Genomic DNA, 16,098 nt, shown 5'->3' on the forward strand with positions numbered 1-16,098 from the left:
AGACGCTGGTCAGATGTTGAGAACATGCCTTCGATTCAGTGTTAAAGATAAGTTTTAAATACTTTTCTGAAATGTGAACACAACCCGTCCCTTCAACAAAAAAACTAAAAAAAAAAAGAAAAAAAAAGAAAAAAGAAAAGCTAAATCAAACAGGACTTTTCATGTCTTAAATTGCATTTGTCATTTTTTCTATGTGAAATTGTCTTTTGTTGGAAAGAACAAAAGGAGTTATAATATGCAGTAATTTAGTGTTGAAACTCTCTGCTGTACTTCGGGCCGACACACACCAGAAGATTCACACAGACACACTTTAAAGTCTGAGCTGGATGCAGCTTCTTTTCAACAACTCATTGTGTCACTTTTGAGCACAAAAGGCAGAAAAATCTGCTCACTTCCTACAAACCAACAAACACAGTGGAGCCTTGAAAGTCCTGCAGGACTTGGTGGGGACCAAAAACAGAGCTACAACAGTGAATAGTAGAAGTCTTTTTACAAACTGCACAGTCATATTTTGCCAAACCTTTAGAAATGATTTAAATGGAAACAGCAAAAACTTAATGACAAGTGAAAGCAGAAATGCATTTGGTTGTGTTGTGATGTCACCCGTCGGTTTTTAAGCTGCTGTTTTGTTGTTGTTTTTGAAACCACAAGAAATCTTTTTCGGATCTTTTTTAAATCCAGTGGCCTTCTGACAGAGTGCAGGCCCGTCAGGATTGAGTTTGTTTTTCAGCCTCAGAACTTACATGCACTTTTGTACTTTTTTTGGCCCCAAGTGACTGTAAAAAAAAAAAAAAAAAATTGCCATTGTACCTTTAAGGTTTTAAGGTTGTGTGACTGTCACACAATGATAACATTTTTTTTTCTAAACAAAATGTTAAAATTGTGCTGGATTGTGGATTTTATTCTGACAAAGTTAGGCTAGCACTTTCCCTTTGTTTCCAGTCTCTATGCTAAGCTAGGCTAACTGGCTACAGCTTCATGTTCACTGCAGAGCCAATTGAGCTGATCCTCTCAGTAAAAAGGCTGATTTCCCGATTTGTTGATTCCTGTTCCAACACAGGAAGAGGAGGAGGTGGAATGTTCAGGTGTGTCTCAGCCCTCAGAGGTTTCACTGTAATGCAGTAAAGATGTCAGAGTGTCTTTCACAACACAGGATTGCACTCCTTGTCACCGCTACACTTCCTAATAAGGAGAGTTCCAACAAAATTGACTCGTCTTTATTTTTTAAGAAGCACTTCCAAACTAAATTCGCCAAAATCTCAAGTTCTTTAATTCAAGGACACTCAAAACTAAAGAAAAATAAATTCCCAAGTCACCTTTGATGGATTCTCCTTCAGTGAAGCAGCCTCATGTGCCATTGTTATAGTTGTTTCGTCCTCAGTGTCAAACACTGACCATTAGAGAGTCTTAAGTTTCGTCAGCGTTCTGGGACGAAGAATCATCTGCATGTTGAGCCATTTTCTTATTTATTTGTAATGTTTATTTTTCCTGACTGAACTGTGAAACCAGGAGAGCTCATTACTCGAATTCAACTTCAGATACAAAACATTTGACTGACAGATTGTTCTGATGCCAAAATCAAGAGGCCTTAATTCAGCAAAACTAGATTGTAAAAAAAAAAATAATGATAAAAAAAACAAAAAAAGTCATTCCTGACAAAAAAAATAAATAAATAAATAAAAAAAATCCAACTAAAGACTCCTTTGACCTGAAAGTCATGAGTGATTCATATATGAAATGTTAAGAAAACCGCTTTTGTACTCATTTTTACAGACTATTTATTAAACTGTGATTTTGTAAGAAATAAAAAAAAAATAAACTGAATGTGGTCGTTTTGTTTTTTTAAAAGAGCAGCGTGAGAGAAGATTAGTACAAACATGACTTATTTATTCATCTTTTAACATTCACAATTTAGGAAAAACAAACAGCTGTAGGGCTCACATGAATGTCGACAGAGCAGCTGTTTCTATCATTTACAGTTTTCATTGTAAAGATTTTTTTTTGTTATGCTCAAAAGATAAATCTGCTTTGCAAAGGAGGTGGAGGGAGTTACGGTCATTTTCATAAATCCCATCGGCGTTGGCACGTTTTCTTCACTGTATACTTTGGATTGTGTAAAACGACGTCGTGGTGAATCTGCTGTAAAGTGAATGGAGGTTGTGTCCCGACGCCCTGACAGCTCTCCGGTCCGGTTGGGGGATTAAGAGGCACATTAAAACATGAGCCATGGGGAAGTCCCAACCGTCAGGCGACTCAGCTGCAGGACGTTAATCACAAAAAGGAAATGAGCAATGAAACAAGCCAACGTTTCTCTGGAAGCGAGCAGCTCCCCCTGCAACAAAAACAAAAAACAAAAACAAACCAACACTTGGACTGCTGAAACGCACTTTGAGACAAAAATCATCTTTTTAAAAAGAAAAATGTCTTTCGATGAAATTTGAAGTGTTCAAGTGTCTTCTGCGAAATCCATCCTTCATCGCTTGGTTTGAAACTGACAGACTGCAATAAAAGCAGGGTGGAGCGCCAAATCATTTAAAGTCGTATTAAAGCGACCTTCTCTCCGCAAAGCTAATTACTTATTCTCAAATAGATGGCGGTAATAAGCTGCTGACCTGCAGGGGGGAGGAGGCTGTTCATTACATGGAGGGGAAAACTAAGAGCAGGCGGCAGCTTTGTCTAAAAATCTGTTCATAAATTTACTTTTCTTCACCGTTTTCATAAATAAGTTGTCAGAATAAAAAAGTGTCCATCATAGTGTCGCAGAGTCTCTGGTTTTCAGAATCAGTGCTGGCGTTTCCTCTCAACAGGCAGTTTTTGAGTCCTAGCAGCATCTCACTGGTGCCGCAGACCGCGTGGATTCACTCACACATGATGCCACATGCTGGTAACATTTTGGTCCCGGCCGGAGGTTTAGTGTATTCACCCAGTCATATAAAAAAAAAGAAAAAAAAAAAAAGCTTTTGGCTTGCAAACTTGACATACTGGCTGCAGAAGTCTGAAATCTCTAAATAAAAGTTGCCGTGGTGGTCTGTGGAGGTTGGCTCAGTTGAGCTTGATGGGCAGGTCCTCTCCGTACTTGCGGAGGAACTTGCTGTGGTTGTGGTCGACGGACCAGAGAGGGGGGAGGTGGCGCGGCTGCATGGAGGTGAGGAAGTGCTGCCTCCAGCGACGCTCCAGGTCCATCAGGCCCCGCAGGCCCAGCTCAGCGTGAGCTCGCACCACCTTCAGCCCGTGAGGGACGTACGCCTCGTTGAAAATCCTTCAGGGAAGAGAGGGGCAGGAAGAGGATGAGAGCAGGAAGTGACAGCTCGAAAAAAGATGGCTGCTGCAACCAGGTGGATGAATATGACATCATCATCATGCATTTGTCTGAAGGTCAGACAATGAAATGTCAGAAAGCCCCAGTAGGAGCAACTCAGAGTGTTGAATTGTTTCACTGCAGTTGGGCTCTTTATAACGAGCCTCAGTTCATCAGCTCAGTTTCTGGAGGTTTGCCTCGTGTGTTTTGCTGACACAGCAAAAATCTGTCACAGATGTTAACGATCTTTGAAAGACGAAGTGAAAAATAAACATTTACTGTCAAAGAAAAGCACTTTGACTGTTGATAAGAGTCTGGCAGGAAAGTGTGTGTGTCTGAAGATTAAAGTAATAACTATACTATCCCTCATTTACACATCTTGTTTCACTTCTACGAGTCAAAAGGCTTCAGCGCCGAGGACTCTCTGCCTCGTACATTAATGCTGCCAAAAGTTCCTGCCCTCAAATCGTTGGTAAAAGCAGGCCGTCCTATATTCAGGCCAATGTAGTAAATCCATGTGACAGGAAGTTGAGGATTAGATGGTCTGAGGTGGTTTGACACACAAACAGCGAAATGTTCCGCAGCTCTGATGTGTTTGTATGAACATCTGACTGTGACAGGATCTCCTGCAAACATTAAAACCAGTAATTCGATAAAATTAGCCAAAAATAATGTTGGTAGTAAGGAGAGCTGACTAGTGAAAGTGTATGATCACTGTGTGACTGACTGTTTGTTTTCCACATGTGGCTGCTGCTGGTATTAAGCAACAATTAACTCTCACACTGTGATTTATATTTTCATGAGCCTCATGATGCAGAGAGTTAAACAGGTTTCTCCAGCTGACGCTAATAAAAGTATCCATCATATACTTTTATGGGCTGTCTGATCATTTGTGGCTTTTTTTATGTGGATTAACAACCTTCAGTCAGTGTGTACAAATCTTCTCTGCTCAGTATAAATGTTTCCAGAATTTTCCATCCTGACTGAAAGCAGCTGCAGCTCGTCGGGACATTTCAGACGTTCACTTAACACCAATTTTTTTTTCCTCACTAGTCTTAATTCATTATGAATGAGGTATGGCTAATGTTCACACCAAAGAGTATATGCTGAAGTGTTTATCTTGTTTGTTTTCAAATATCTGCACCAAAAAAATGAAATGGATTCTCTCAGACTGAAGTCACCTGGTCTCCAGACTGGCCGCCTGCTGCAGAGCCTCATCCGTCAGCTCCTCATTCATGTTGAGGAAACTCTTGATCACATCTTGCAGCTCTTCCCGCCGCTGTTCCGGCAGGCCGTCCCCAGCTGTGAGCAGGGCACGAGCCGCCGAGCGCACCCGCCGTCGGTCTGAGTCCTCCAGGAGACGGACCCCCTCCTCGCAGCCCTGAGGGGCGGCAAACTCTTCGGCGAGCTGCTGCTTCAGGAAGCTGTCGTGCACGTTGGACGCGGCGTGGCAGCTGGTGCAGAGCAGCAGGATGTCGTGGGAGTTGTGGTCCTTCATCTCTGTGGGAAAATGCCGCCGGTACTCATGTGGCACAATATTCTTCCTGTGTGACCAGAGAAGATGTATTAATCACACCAGCAGAGTGATGAAGTGTCTGCAGAACCAGAGAAACACCATCAGGTTTCTGGTCAGACTGTAAGCAGGTCCAACCTGATGTAGGAATCTGCTTTTCCGCACACGACGCAGAGATTCTCCTTGGCGGTCAGATAATAGTCCTGCTTGGAGTCGGGACGTCCCGATGGCTCAAAAAGCAGCTGCACAACAAAAGGATCTTCACTCTGAAGCACTGCGGCACAAACAGACCTTACTGTTACAAAAAGCTGACAGGTGGCAAAATTAATTAACTCTTCAGTGAAGCTCCAAGCAGGATGAGAAACGTTAGTTTTAATTTAATCATGGTGTACCTCCTATTCCTTTATCGAGGTACCATTTGGCTTTCTTCTTGTCGCAGGTACACAGAGGCTGACCATCTGGAGCGTGGAGGAAGCAGTTATCATAGAGGGGAGACTTCCTGTAACAGAGAGACTGTTAGACTGACTGAAAATTTTTACATGCAAGCTGATTTTTGGATTTGTATTAATTATACTGTAGAAATCAAAATAGGTTTCCAGGGATCTGCTGTTTTCACTGTGTTTTAGCTGTCGTGGTGAATGTGTAGCTCGCTCCTCCTCACCTGGCAGAATATCCCACGCCCAGTGGCTTCCTCTTGTTATTCTTTCGTGGGTCTGGGACTTGCTGATCTCCAGACTCTGGGCTTTCATAGGTGGGTGGTTTCCGTGTCCTCCGCCTCCTCTCCCCATCAGCGGCCCTGTCTTCTCCATCTCCTCGGCCCCTGAAGGGCACGTCCACCAGGCCCTGGCAGCGGGCGGCTAACTCAGAGTACGAGCTCCCGCTGGAAGAGGCGGGTCCGGCTTCAGAGCCGAGGCCGAGGAGATGGAGGAAGAGAGCGATGGAAACTTGGGCGTCTCGGGCAGCATAAGTCATCTGGAGTGAGCAGAAAACAGAACATTGTAAAGTGGATGGAGGCTGAATATTTTCCTCCTCACTGAATTTACTTATAGATTCACAGGTTTCATGGATAATAACAGAAATCAGACTGATAAAAATAGACAGCACCCAAAACTGCGCTACCCGTGAGCCTCAGCTGCTGGTGCTACAGGAAAAACTCAGAGCTGCAGTGTTTTCGAAATATTGCTGAAAACTGTGACAGATGGAATACACTGAGTTTCTACCTGCTCCAGTGTCAGTCGATCTGCCTCCCAGTCACTGCAGCGCAGCTCCAGAGATTTATCTAAAGAAACATTCAACAGATCTGCTGCCAGGGACTTCAGGCTGAGGCCGTTATTCACCATCGCTTGCCTGTAAATGGGGAGAAAATAGAAAACAATCATTCTAAAATTTAGCTAGAAGCTGTAAATTATAGAATGACTAAACATGTGTCAGCTCTTTCACGCCAGAGGATACTGTTCTGGGTTCAGATGTCAGGAGTGCTGACAGCACACCACTACTACGAACATCGACAAACAGACTCACCTTTGTCTTAAGGCAAGGTAGCGCAGGTCGACGGTACACGTCAGGGACAGACCGTAGTCGCGTGTCAGTCGTTTGCCGTCTTCATAGCAACCAACGCCGACTTTCAGGATATGAGGGTCTCGCAGGACTTCTATGAAGCTGAGCGGGAACGGCTGCTGACCGCTGCGAAATGGCAGCAGCCTCACCAGGACACAGAGACCTGAATATGAGGCCATCTGTAACAGGGAGACTGACGAGGATTGACCCTTCACTGAGACCTGCGACAGGAAACAGCAGCCACGTCAGGCAAGGCTCAGAGACAAGCAAAGTTTTAAAGGGTGCTTAAAAAGGAAAATTCCACCCCTGAAGAGTTTTTTCATTCTGTTATCTGTTAAATGTCAGAAGACATTAGCAAAACAAAAAACAAATCCTGACAAATTTTCTAAAACCCAGAGGGACACCCTTCAAATTAGAGCCAGCCCTTCATTTTTATTGATTTATATGTTGATTATTTTCTCAGTTAATGAGTCTATCACGCTAGTAAACACAAACCAGAAAAGAAAAAATTGTGGATTAATTATCATTACTTAAGCTTTGTCAGATCAACCATCCAATTAAAGCTATCAGCTCCAACTTTAAAACGCCACTGAAGAACATCCACGTCATTTAAGTTTTCCTCCGTGTGGCACGTAACCCACAGGGCTAAACATAGAATACCAAAAAAATAGACAGTTTAAACAAAGAACACAAGTAACTCAGGGTGGATTTTTCCTTTTTGTGCTCTACAAACATGCAAATGGTATTTCTTACGCCTTTAGCCTTTACCCATTCACAGTCAAGTCCCAGCACAGGGAAGACTGACAGCTCCTTTTGCATCAGTGGCCACAGCTGCTGCCATTCCTCTTCAGAGCTCACCATAACAGGTTTCACCCCCAGCAGCTGTTCAGAGGAAGGTATCTGTACAGGAGGGGTCAGTTGTGTAGTCTGACACTCCACAGCTTTGAATTCCTTCTCAAGGTGTAGCCGTGGGCTGTATTGACACTCCACAGCGGTGAACTCCTTATCCACAGGACGTGGAGCCTCCACAGGATCAGCCACCTTCTGGATGGAAGGCAGCCTCTTCCTTCTCGTCCGGTAAACTCGCCATATGAGCAGCCCTCCTAAGGTTGCCCCGAGCACTGTTGTTATGACCGCTGTTAAAGACCCTCGATGAGACATGTTGACTCGTAGTGATCTTAAATTGGGCTGAAAAGTGCCAACCTAGAGTCAGAGAACAGAAGCATACTCAGTTTCACAGCAGCCAGAGCTTCATTTAGTTAATGAAAAGCAAGATGTTTTACCTTTCCTGTCAGTGTGATCCCCTATAAACTTGGCTCTGTTGCTGTGATCTGGACAAGCACTGCATCCCTCTGTAAAAAAATGAAAAATAAACAAAGAAAACACCACAACATGAACTGATAAAGTTCAACCTTATGTGGCGCTTTAATAGCTTTACTATGTTTACTGTTTCAACAAAAGGGTCAATGTTGGGCGACTGTTTCAGTCATAGTTTGTCTAACATATTACCTGTCAAACTAATATTAATTACCCCTGTTATTCATCTCATGGCTTTACTGAGATTTCATTTCAGCAGCAGACACTGATTAAACAGTCTTGATCTCCATGTGGAGGCAGCAGAGCTAAAATAACCCATTAATTATCAAAAGAAAACCAACAATTATGTTGATGACCATCTAGTCATAGTTTAAACAAAAATACACAAAAGATAAATTACACAGTTTCCCGCTGGTTTAAAATCACAGTATATAGTAAATATATAATAAACAGATAGTGATATTTGGATGCCCGATGGATGGTATACAAAACAAGACATCTGAACACTTTATAGACTCAACCAGGAAAACAATTCTCAGATTATTTGACAGTGAAAGTACTTACTTGCAGCCTTTGGGAGCAGGTTCCTATTAACAGGGTGATATTTGTTGATCTTAGAAAAAGGAAAGCTATGCTATGAAGGCGGGGGCAAATATTTTTATTGAAAGGACAGACTGCACTCACTACAGCCAAATATGGGAGTGTTATTATGACTGATATTTGTTCTGTGTGGGGAGTCGCCCAGCTGCATCAATAACTTGTAAATGTGTGCTGGGATTAGTGAATATGTAAAAGGAAACCAAATGCACACACAAACCTACAAACACGTGCATTTGTTAAAGAATGTAAAAAGCTTAATATTAGTGTCCTGTTTTAAGTGAAGTACTAACAGGAGTCTCTTGACGTTGCTTATTTTTAATGAGCACGTTGACAGGCAGAGGACGACAGTGAGGCAGACCCACACAGTCCGGACTGCAGCTACAACAACACACAGTAACAACGCAACAATCCTGCAGAAGCAGCACAGCTGTAACTTTAATGTCCTCACCGGGCACCGGTAGAGTTGTGCCCCGTTAGCCGCAGGCTAGCTGGCTAACGTGGCTGTCACCGACGCCAACAGTACAAACACAGCAGCGGAGTCACGACGTTACACGAATGGAAACCATTAAAGCACAATTGTTGAACTTGTGCTTTATTAAATCGGAGCGAGAGAGCAACGAGTTCACCTGACAAAGCCGTGAAAGCGGAGCTAGCATTTAGCCACTAGCAGTTAGTTCAACTTGTGTTAGCATTGACCGGTTCAAGGGTCAGAAACTAACCCGGGTCACATATTCCCGTTCTAATTGGGTTTTCTCTAAACGTGGGGCTGTCTTAAAGTATGCCCTGCAGTGATTCTGAGCAGCTTTTGTCGCTGAGACAAACTTAACCCGGTTAGCGTGGTTAGCTGCGGCAGGCTAGCCGGTGAACTTGCTCGCTCCTCAACTGTCGTCAAGGCGACCTGAGACCGGAAGGCCTCGGAGTAAACGAAGAGGAGAAACTCCAGGTGAGTCTGAGCTCTTACCTCTCAGGTGACGGACCGGCAGGAGTCCGCTGTCACACAGATGTTCACCTGTTTCTGTTTGCTGAACCGGCCCATGGCGTCCCGGCTGTATTTATAACGGCGCCGCGGCTCGGCGGGCAGCGCCCCCCGGCGGCCGGGCGGTCACACCGGTACGGGACGAATACAGCTGCTGTGTTTATTATTATTATTTATCACCTCAATCTGTCAGAGAATTACTGAATAAAAACCACCTTACAGGTTTATTTAGGGTGAAAGTAGAGAATGCATCAATGCCAATAGAATTCTTGGACTTTAACAGTTTAGTGTTGGTAGTCAGGCTCAGGTAAAACAGTCCAAGGGCACATCTACAAAATGCTCTCAATTTATATCAAGTAAAATATATTTTAAGAAGTAATAGAACATAATTCAGAAGCTGGAACTAGGACATGTTCGCTATTAAATCTAGGCAACTGATTTTATTCTAAAATGTCAAATTCAACGATATTATTCTGAATGTTCAAAACAGAACAGTATTCAGGAACACACACCACTCTTTCCTCTACCACCATCAATTTATTCAATCTTTTAGCTTCAATATTTCTCCAAAGAAGTGGAATAAAGTAATGAAATAATTACAAAATGGAAAAATAGATCAGATCATATTCACAGGTTTGATTCAGAAAAAAAAGTTTCTTTTAAAAACATAACGTAGAGAAAATTAGACAGTGAGAGATGAAACCATTTATCTCCCTGTAGTTCTGACCGTCAGGAGCAGGCTAACGGAGGTCAGGGCAGGTCAGCATGCAGCACCACAGCTGACAAACCCCTGCTGATCAAGGTCACCTGTGAGGTCAAATCATCTACTTTTAGTGCTTGTGCAAAATAAAAATTTTGAAATCAACTACTAAAATAATAATAATAATAATAATAATAATAATAATAATAATAATACAAGAGGTTGAGAAACAAACGATGACACGTTCTAATGTGTTAAATAAAAAAACAAAACAAAAAACAAGATCGTTACCACGCAAAAAGAATCACAATGAAGACAGAGGGAGTAAAATGTTAAGTACTTATGTGTACTGAATTGTTAAAATTTGAGCACAGGTTTGAGAGGCAACCAGTTGGGCACCACCACCATTGCTAGGTCCACATTGATTGTTGCTGCAATGAATCCATATTTACAGTGAGATGCTTCACATCCAATTAGAGGATGCAATAGACGCAATAAAGAGATTTTTCTTCAAAAATAAAACAAAACACAAAGGTAAAGCAGCTGTCCCTTCACAAGAATCTCTTTACATCACATTAAAAATTAGCACTGCTGTGAGCTGTGTGTACAGTATAGATTCTTTATAGATATATATATCTATATATATAGATATATATTTATGTATAATATATAGGGTAATTTCTTGTATACACGAACATAAACTTGTCTCATTGTAGCTAGCCTCTGCCTTTGGCAAGATTACTTACAACTCTTCTGTTAGATTCCAAAGCTATTTAAAATATACTTAATGCATAAAAATAAAGATTTTGGCATTGTCTCACTCTTCTTCTGATTGGGAAGTTCTTCAGGAGAACTTCTCACTGGGAAGCCGAGTTCTCTCAGTGCTGCAGTTACTCTGTCAGGTGAGGGAGGCCTCGTCTGTCAACAGGGGGCGCTGGAAGCTAGACGGAGGATGAAGGAGGGCAAGAGCAACAACACCTAGGTGTGTGTGTGTGTGTGTCGGGAGGGGGTGGGGCTGGATGTGGCTCAGCACAGATATTCCATGGGGGTAATTACAACCTTGAACAAAAAACAATACAGACAATGCAAATGAAATGCCTGGGGAGCTGAAACCTTGTTAACAGCAACCTGCTTTGTTTCCTCCTCCCTCCCTCCCTGCTGTGTGGAGTTCTGCTCCCTGTTGATTCACCCGTTGCTCTCCGCTGTGCCATTTTTTTTCTCAGCCCTGCTGAGCCCGTCCACTGAACCCAAGATGAAGAGACAGGACTTCTTCTGTAGTCAATTTCCCACCTGTTCAATCTGATCTTTATTGTCCAGTACTTCGCCATTTCGAGCATAGTCTTCAGAGCTGGATTTCAAAGGTCTTGTGCAGCTCGGTGGAGAAGGGATTCGTTGGGGAGGGTGTAGTGCGCTGGCGTGAACGGCTCTCCAGGGCTGCCCACTGGGCCTCAAAGGCATCTTCCTGCTGTTGAGGGGGCGGCTGGGTGGCTGGGGAGGATGGAGCCAGCTGTGACGGGGCAGCCCAGCTGTCTGCTCCGTTAAATGTCACGCTACCGTTGGATGGCTGGAGGTGAACGGGGTTCATGGCCGTGGACTGTGGCGGTTTGATGAACGGGCTGACGCTGCCCACAGCCTGGGGATCATGCTGGGGTGTCGTAGAGGTGGAGACGTGGAACGGCTGGGGTTGCGTGGCTGAGCCAAACACATTAGCCACCATCTGTGATGGAGTGATACCGACCACAGGCACGCTGGGCTGAGGGAACGGAAGCCCGTTGGACACTGGGTAGGATGCTGGAACCTGAGCATGGAAGGCAGGCTGGCGGGGGGGCAACACGGGCACGGCGGGAGGCAGAGAGGACATGAAGGGAACGGAGGGAACGGACGCCACAGGGATTGGCACAGGGGCAATGAACTGCTGGGTAGGAGGCGACGCTGCTGCCATGATTGGATTAGGTTGTGGAGCTCGGACAGACTTGGTGACTTCATCTAACCACCGGTCTGCTTCTGATGGTGTGCGTTTGTGAGAGGACAAGGCTGGGGAGGACGAGGGGGGAGCTACTATCACTGGAGTAGGAGATGACCACTCGCTTCCTGTTATTACAAAGCACACAGAACAGGCAGAACAAATTAATGAACATGGAGAACAACAGACCCAGTTTATTACTGATAAAGTCTTTAATAATGCCACCAATAAGTTCAAATGGGGATAAACTACTTCCTGTGTCAGATGTACCAATTAACATTAACATAGAACTATCACTGAATACGTGTGTATAAATTCTCAGTCAAGCTCTGAAGCTATGATCAGAACTCAAAAACTCTTGACTCCTCCTTGGATAGTGGAATGAACTCTGTATCTAAAAATACAGTACGTGCATCAAATTGGCACGTTCAGATCTGAGTTAGGTTGTTCTTCCAAATTGCTCTGATCTGTTACTGAGAGTTTAAAAGAGCTTTCTGTCACTAATGCAGCTGTGACGGCTGACCGTGTTGATAAGCAGGACAAATCAGAAGGTCAAACTACAATGATTAACAATCTGTAGTTGTTCAGCGGACTACCATACACCTGCTTCCCCTCACATTATGTTCAACAGTGTCTCATACACAGTTTGGACCTGAAGTTTAAGTGATTTTGATTCTGAATCACTAAAATTTGTAATGCACAATGGAAGTAAACGTGTGTGGTGGGACCATTAGCTCACTTGCATTCAGCTACTATAGCCCAACATCCATTGCGATAACAGGAACGTTATCCTTTGTAATTACTCTAAAAGGAGACACAGCAGCCCGCTGCCTCGAGCTCAAAGTGCATTCAGTATCACGCTATCAGTGCATCCTGTGACATGCAAACCTTGCAGTTCAATGTTCGTCGGGAGCGGCTTACCTGGCTGTGCTAAGGATGGGGCCCCTGCTGGGGTGTTAGCCCAGGGGTTAGTTTCTCGAGGAGGCAGAGCGGGGGCCAGAACTGGGGGGTTAGCGGGGGCAACAGCAGCAACAGCGACAGAAAAGGCAGGAGCTGTGCCGTTCACTACAGCAGATAAAAGACAGATGCTAGTACAGAGCAAGCCTGTGTGTGTCAGGTGTCACGGCCTGATGTTTTGTTAGATATGCACAATGTTACCATGCAGTTAATTAATGAAGTGTTAATTACACATGACAAAAATAATATAAACTTAGTCATGACAAGATGTGAGCAAGCACACGTTTTCTGACAGTCTCCACAGATCATCAGGTCCCTGGATATCTAAAAATTTCCGATGGAGCCAAAATACCCAGATATTGAGCCAAAAGTGGCCAATGAATGAGTCTGTTGCCCAGAAAAGTTGGCTACAGATATTTGGCCATAACCTGCAGTTAACAACCAGCCTGTTTGTGTGTACTTCCCAATTTTCCCACTGAACATGGTAGTTTTGCCCATCAAGTGTAAAATGGCCGATAAGTTGATTACACACATTAGACTTATTTTAGTAACCACAAAAACATAAAACAACTGTTGCTGCAGAATGCGTGACTCTCTTGCGGCACAGTGCACTAATGTACTGTCATTTTACGGCAGTAAAGAAACCGAAGCAGCCATTTCTCTAGTTAAACCGGTACAGTGGAATCACAACACAAATGCCTCAGTGGGTGAGTTTGCATGGCGAACATGCACAGGTCCTCAGAAGACATGTTACCTGGTGCTACAGGAGACTGTGGAGATGAGGCTGGTTTGGGCATCGGCGCTGAGGAGAAGGGGTCCTCTGGAGGTCCACTGAATGCTGTTGTGATCTGAGTACACAGTGAGCTGATGCTGTCACCTTCTCCTTCCACCTCGGGTACTAGCAGAGGACACCAGAGTTTAAACATCAGGAAAATACACAGGATACAAGACACCACTACATCACTAACATATTTCAAAAACGGAACCTTTTGTTCTGATCTTCTTTGAAGGCCCCTTAAAGGATGTTAGTGAGCTGTGTGGAACAACAGAAGAACTGGGGACTCACCTGTGTTCTTGATGGGGAAGTCCGACTTGCGCTGCATAGTAGAAGGCAGCTCGTTCATGCGCAGCGAATGCTGGCGTTTAAAGGGAGAAGTCTTCTGACTGAGTGCCGGGAACCCTCTGAAGGAACCCTGCCTGGCCAGAGCTTCGGCCGGTGCGTGTCTGCGGGGTATTGCCTGAGGTCCCAGGGTGGACACAGAGAGAGGCGGGGAGGATGAGGGGGATGGTGAACCCCCCGTATGGTGTGCTGAGGAGTTCGTCACACTGGTGGCTGAATTCCCAGTAACTTTCATATCGCTCTCTGCTGTTGGAGAAGGAGGAAATTTACAATAATTTTATGAATGTGTTTTGCTTATAATGTACCCAGGAGGTGAAATGACCGGAACACGTGAAACAAAGAATAGAAGTTAATTTAACTTTTTTAGAATCAGTTGAATATTGTTGGTAGGTTTTATTGGGCCCCTCTTGAAGTTGCAGGCTGCCATTTTCTTCTCTACATGAGGCGTGAGTCCAACAAATCCAATGACAACATTAGCTTGAATTGCGTGTAAAAAATAAATAAATAAATAAAACCCCTTTCACTGGTCAGGAAAGGACATAATACAGACCTTTTTTGGCATCCTGTAGCTGCCTCATGACTTCCTCCCGCTCTGCCGCCTCTGTTGCCGTAGTAACACGAAACGAACCCTCACGGGTGAAAGTGGTTCTGTTGGCGTCGAAGGTTGCTGTGACGCCGCACTCCTTCTCCCGTTTCTGTTTTCGCTCCAGACACGCGGCGAATGCACAACCCACAGCGTGACTGAGACGCTCTCCCTGAAAAGAAAGATTTCAGAACGTCTAGCGTGCTTTCTCCCGTATTAATTCTTCACCACGATAGAAAATTATGATCATCAATGACTGCTGAAGTGTGAAATTAATATGATGTGCTCCCAGCACAGTGTTAAGGTGAAGCAATGATTAGTTTTCCTAAAATAAAAACCAAAAACATGTTGCTTACAACAGAGCTACAGCCAACAATTATTTATGATTCATTTGTTGATTGTTTTTTAGATTAATCAGAATCCGAAAATGATAATCCATGCACACAGATTACTTGGTGTATTTGTATCATAAATGTCTTATCAAATGTCTTATTCCTTATATTACTTACACCTTCACAAAACAAACATTCAGTTTTTTTTTTTTTTTTTTTCCTTTTAATCAGTTGATCAATTGATTAAATATAAAACTAATGGTAAGGGTCTAACTGTGCACTGTGCTGAGCCACCAGCTTAAATAACTTATAACTTATTGATGAGGCTTCAGAGCAGTTTCTCACTGAGTCTTTGATGGCCATAAAACAGTGGCAGATCCAGCGTCGCGTGGTGCCGTCCCTGCAGATGTAAGAAAACGCCCTCTCGAAGTTCCGGTCCGGAGCGCAGAACGACACCTTCTCTATTGTCTGATCCAGGATCAGGTCCTGCAGAGAGAACAGCAATTACCTCATTACCAAACTGTGGATGAGGTTAAGTGAGAAGCACTCAAGTCAGTTCAAAACGTCAGATAAGTGATTGTACAGTGAATGGTACTTCAGTGAGAAGGCCTGACTGCGATGGGGCTCCAATGATACCGAGTCACCATCAGCATCGCATCTTAGTTTCAGTATCTTTTTACAAAAAAATCTGATGGACACAAACTTGGAACATTAGAGTTATTAAATCTCCACCCGTTCATTCCTTCACAGTAAAACTCTCCATTCCTCAATCAAACAGTGTGTTCTCGAGAAAGCGTGAAGCTATCCGCAGTCACAGTTTGCAATACCAGTGATTTCCAGCAGGTGCCAGTATCATCTTTAGTCTCATGCGGTTTGCCCACCACATATTTTTCTCCTGCAGGTGCGCTGAGTACATATTTCTTCAGAGGGCCTTCTGGAGGTCACTGGACCAGACAAGCAGCAGCTTCACAGCGATTATTAACTGCCACAGCTCAGCAGCTTCCATCTCTAAAGCTGCTAAAGCCCCTCATGCTTCCTCAGCCAACTCTTTCTTTTTGATCTGGCCTGTGATGGTGACATGAAGGGAGTCATTACCTTTGTTTTGTCGTCTACAACACGAAGGCCGTCTGCCGACACCCACAACACAGCCCGCAACGGCTTCTTCCCAGCCTGCAAGCACAC

At 43.9% G+C, this 16,098-nt stretch overlaps 2 protein-coding genes across 8 annotated transcripts in view; both read right to left on the reverse strand.

Annotated features, from left to right (window-relative positions):
- Positions 1–1,872: 1,872 nt before the first annotated feature.
- exd2 (exonuclease 3'-5' domain containing 2) lies at positions 1,873–9,356 on the reverse strand. Of its 2 annotated transcripts, none has more exons than XM_029493875.1 (10): positions 9,247–9,356; positions 7,652–7,720; positions 7,137–7,571; positions 6,333–6,589; positions 6,032–6,158; positions 5,473–5,783; positions 5,204–5,310; positions 4,950–5,085; positions 4,480–4,842; positions 1,873–3,259 (listed from the first exon to the last, which is right to left on the reverse strand). In XM_029493875.1, the coding sequence occupies exons 3-10, from the start codon at positions 7,527–7,529 to the stop codon at positions 3,043–3,045; spliced, it is 1,911 nt and encodes a 636-aa protein (XP_029349735.1). In that variant the 5' UTR covers positions 7,530–7,571; positions 7,652–7,720; positions 9,247–9,356; the 3' UTR covers positions 1,873–3,042. The 2 variants fall into 2 exon arrangements, with proteins under 2 accessions (XP_029349735.1, XP_029349734.1); XM_029493874.1 differs by having other exon boundaries at positions 7,122–7,571.
- A 317-nt stretch (positions 9,357–9,673) lies between these two features.
- Positions 9,674–16,098, reverse strand: part of numb (NUMB endocytic adaptor protein) — a 36,316-nt gene continuing 29,891 nt past the window's right edge. For 2 of the 6 annotated variants that reach the window (XM_029493705.1, XM_029493703.1), the window contains 7 exons: positions 16,012–16,086; positions 15,262–15,402; positions 14,552–14,756; positions 13,948–14,244; positions 13,636–13,779; positions 12,846–12,989; positions 9,674–12,052 (listed from right to left, as the gene is read on the reverse strand). In XM_029493705.1, the coding sequence (XP_029349565.1) occupies positions 11,304–12,052; positions 12,846–12,989; positions 13,636–13,779; positions 13,948–14,244; positions 14,552–14,756; positions 15,262–15,402; positions 16,012–16,086 (1,755 nt within the window). In that variant the 3' untranslated portion in view covers positions 9,674–11,303. Of the gene's footprint in view, positions 12,053–12,845; positions 12,990–13,635; positions 13,780–13,947; positions 14,248–14,551; positions 14,757–15,261; positions 15,403–16,011; positions 16,087–16,098 lie in introns of all 6 variants that reach the window. The other 4 variants (XM_029493704.1, XM_029493702.1, XM_029493707.1 and 1 more) reach the window with 2 other exon arrangements.

The sequence above is a fragment of the Echeneis naucrates genome, chromosome 22 (genome assembly GCF_900963305.1).
Source record: "Echeneis naucrates chromosome 22, fEcheNa1.1, whole genome shotgun sequence".
Taxonomy (NCBI): domain Eukaryota; kingdom Metazoa; phylum Chordata; class Actinopteri; order Carangiformes; family Echeneidae; genus Echeneis; species Echeneis naucrates.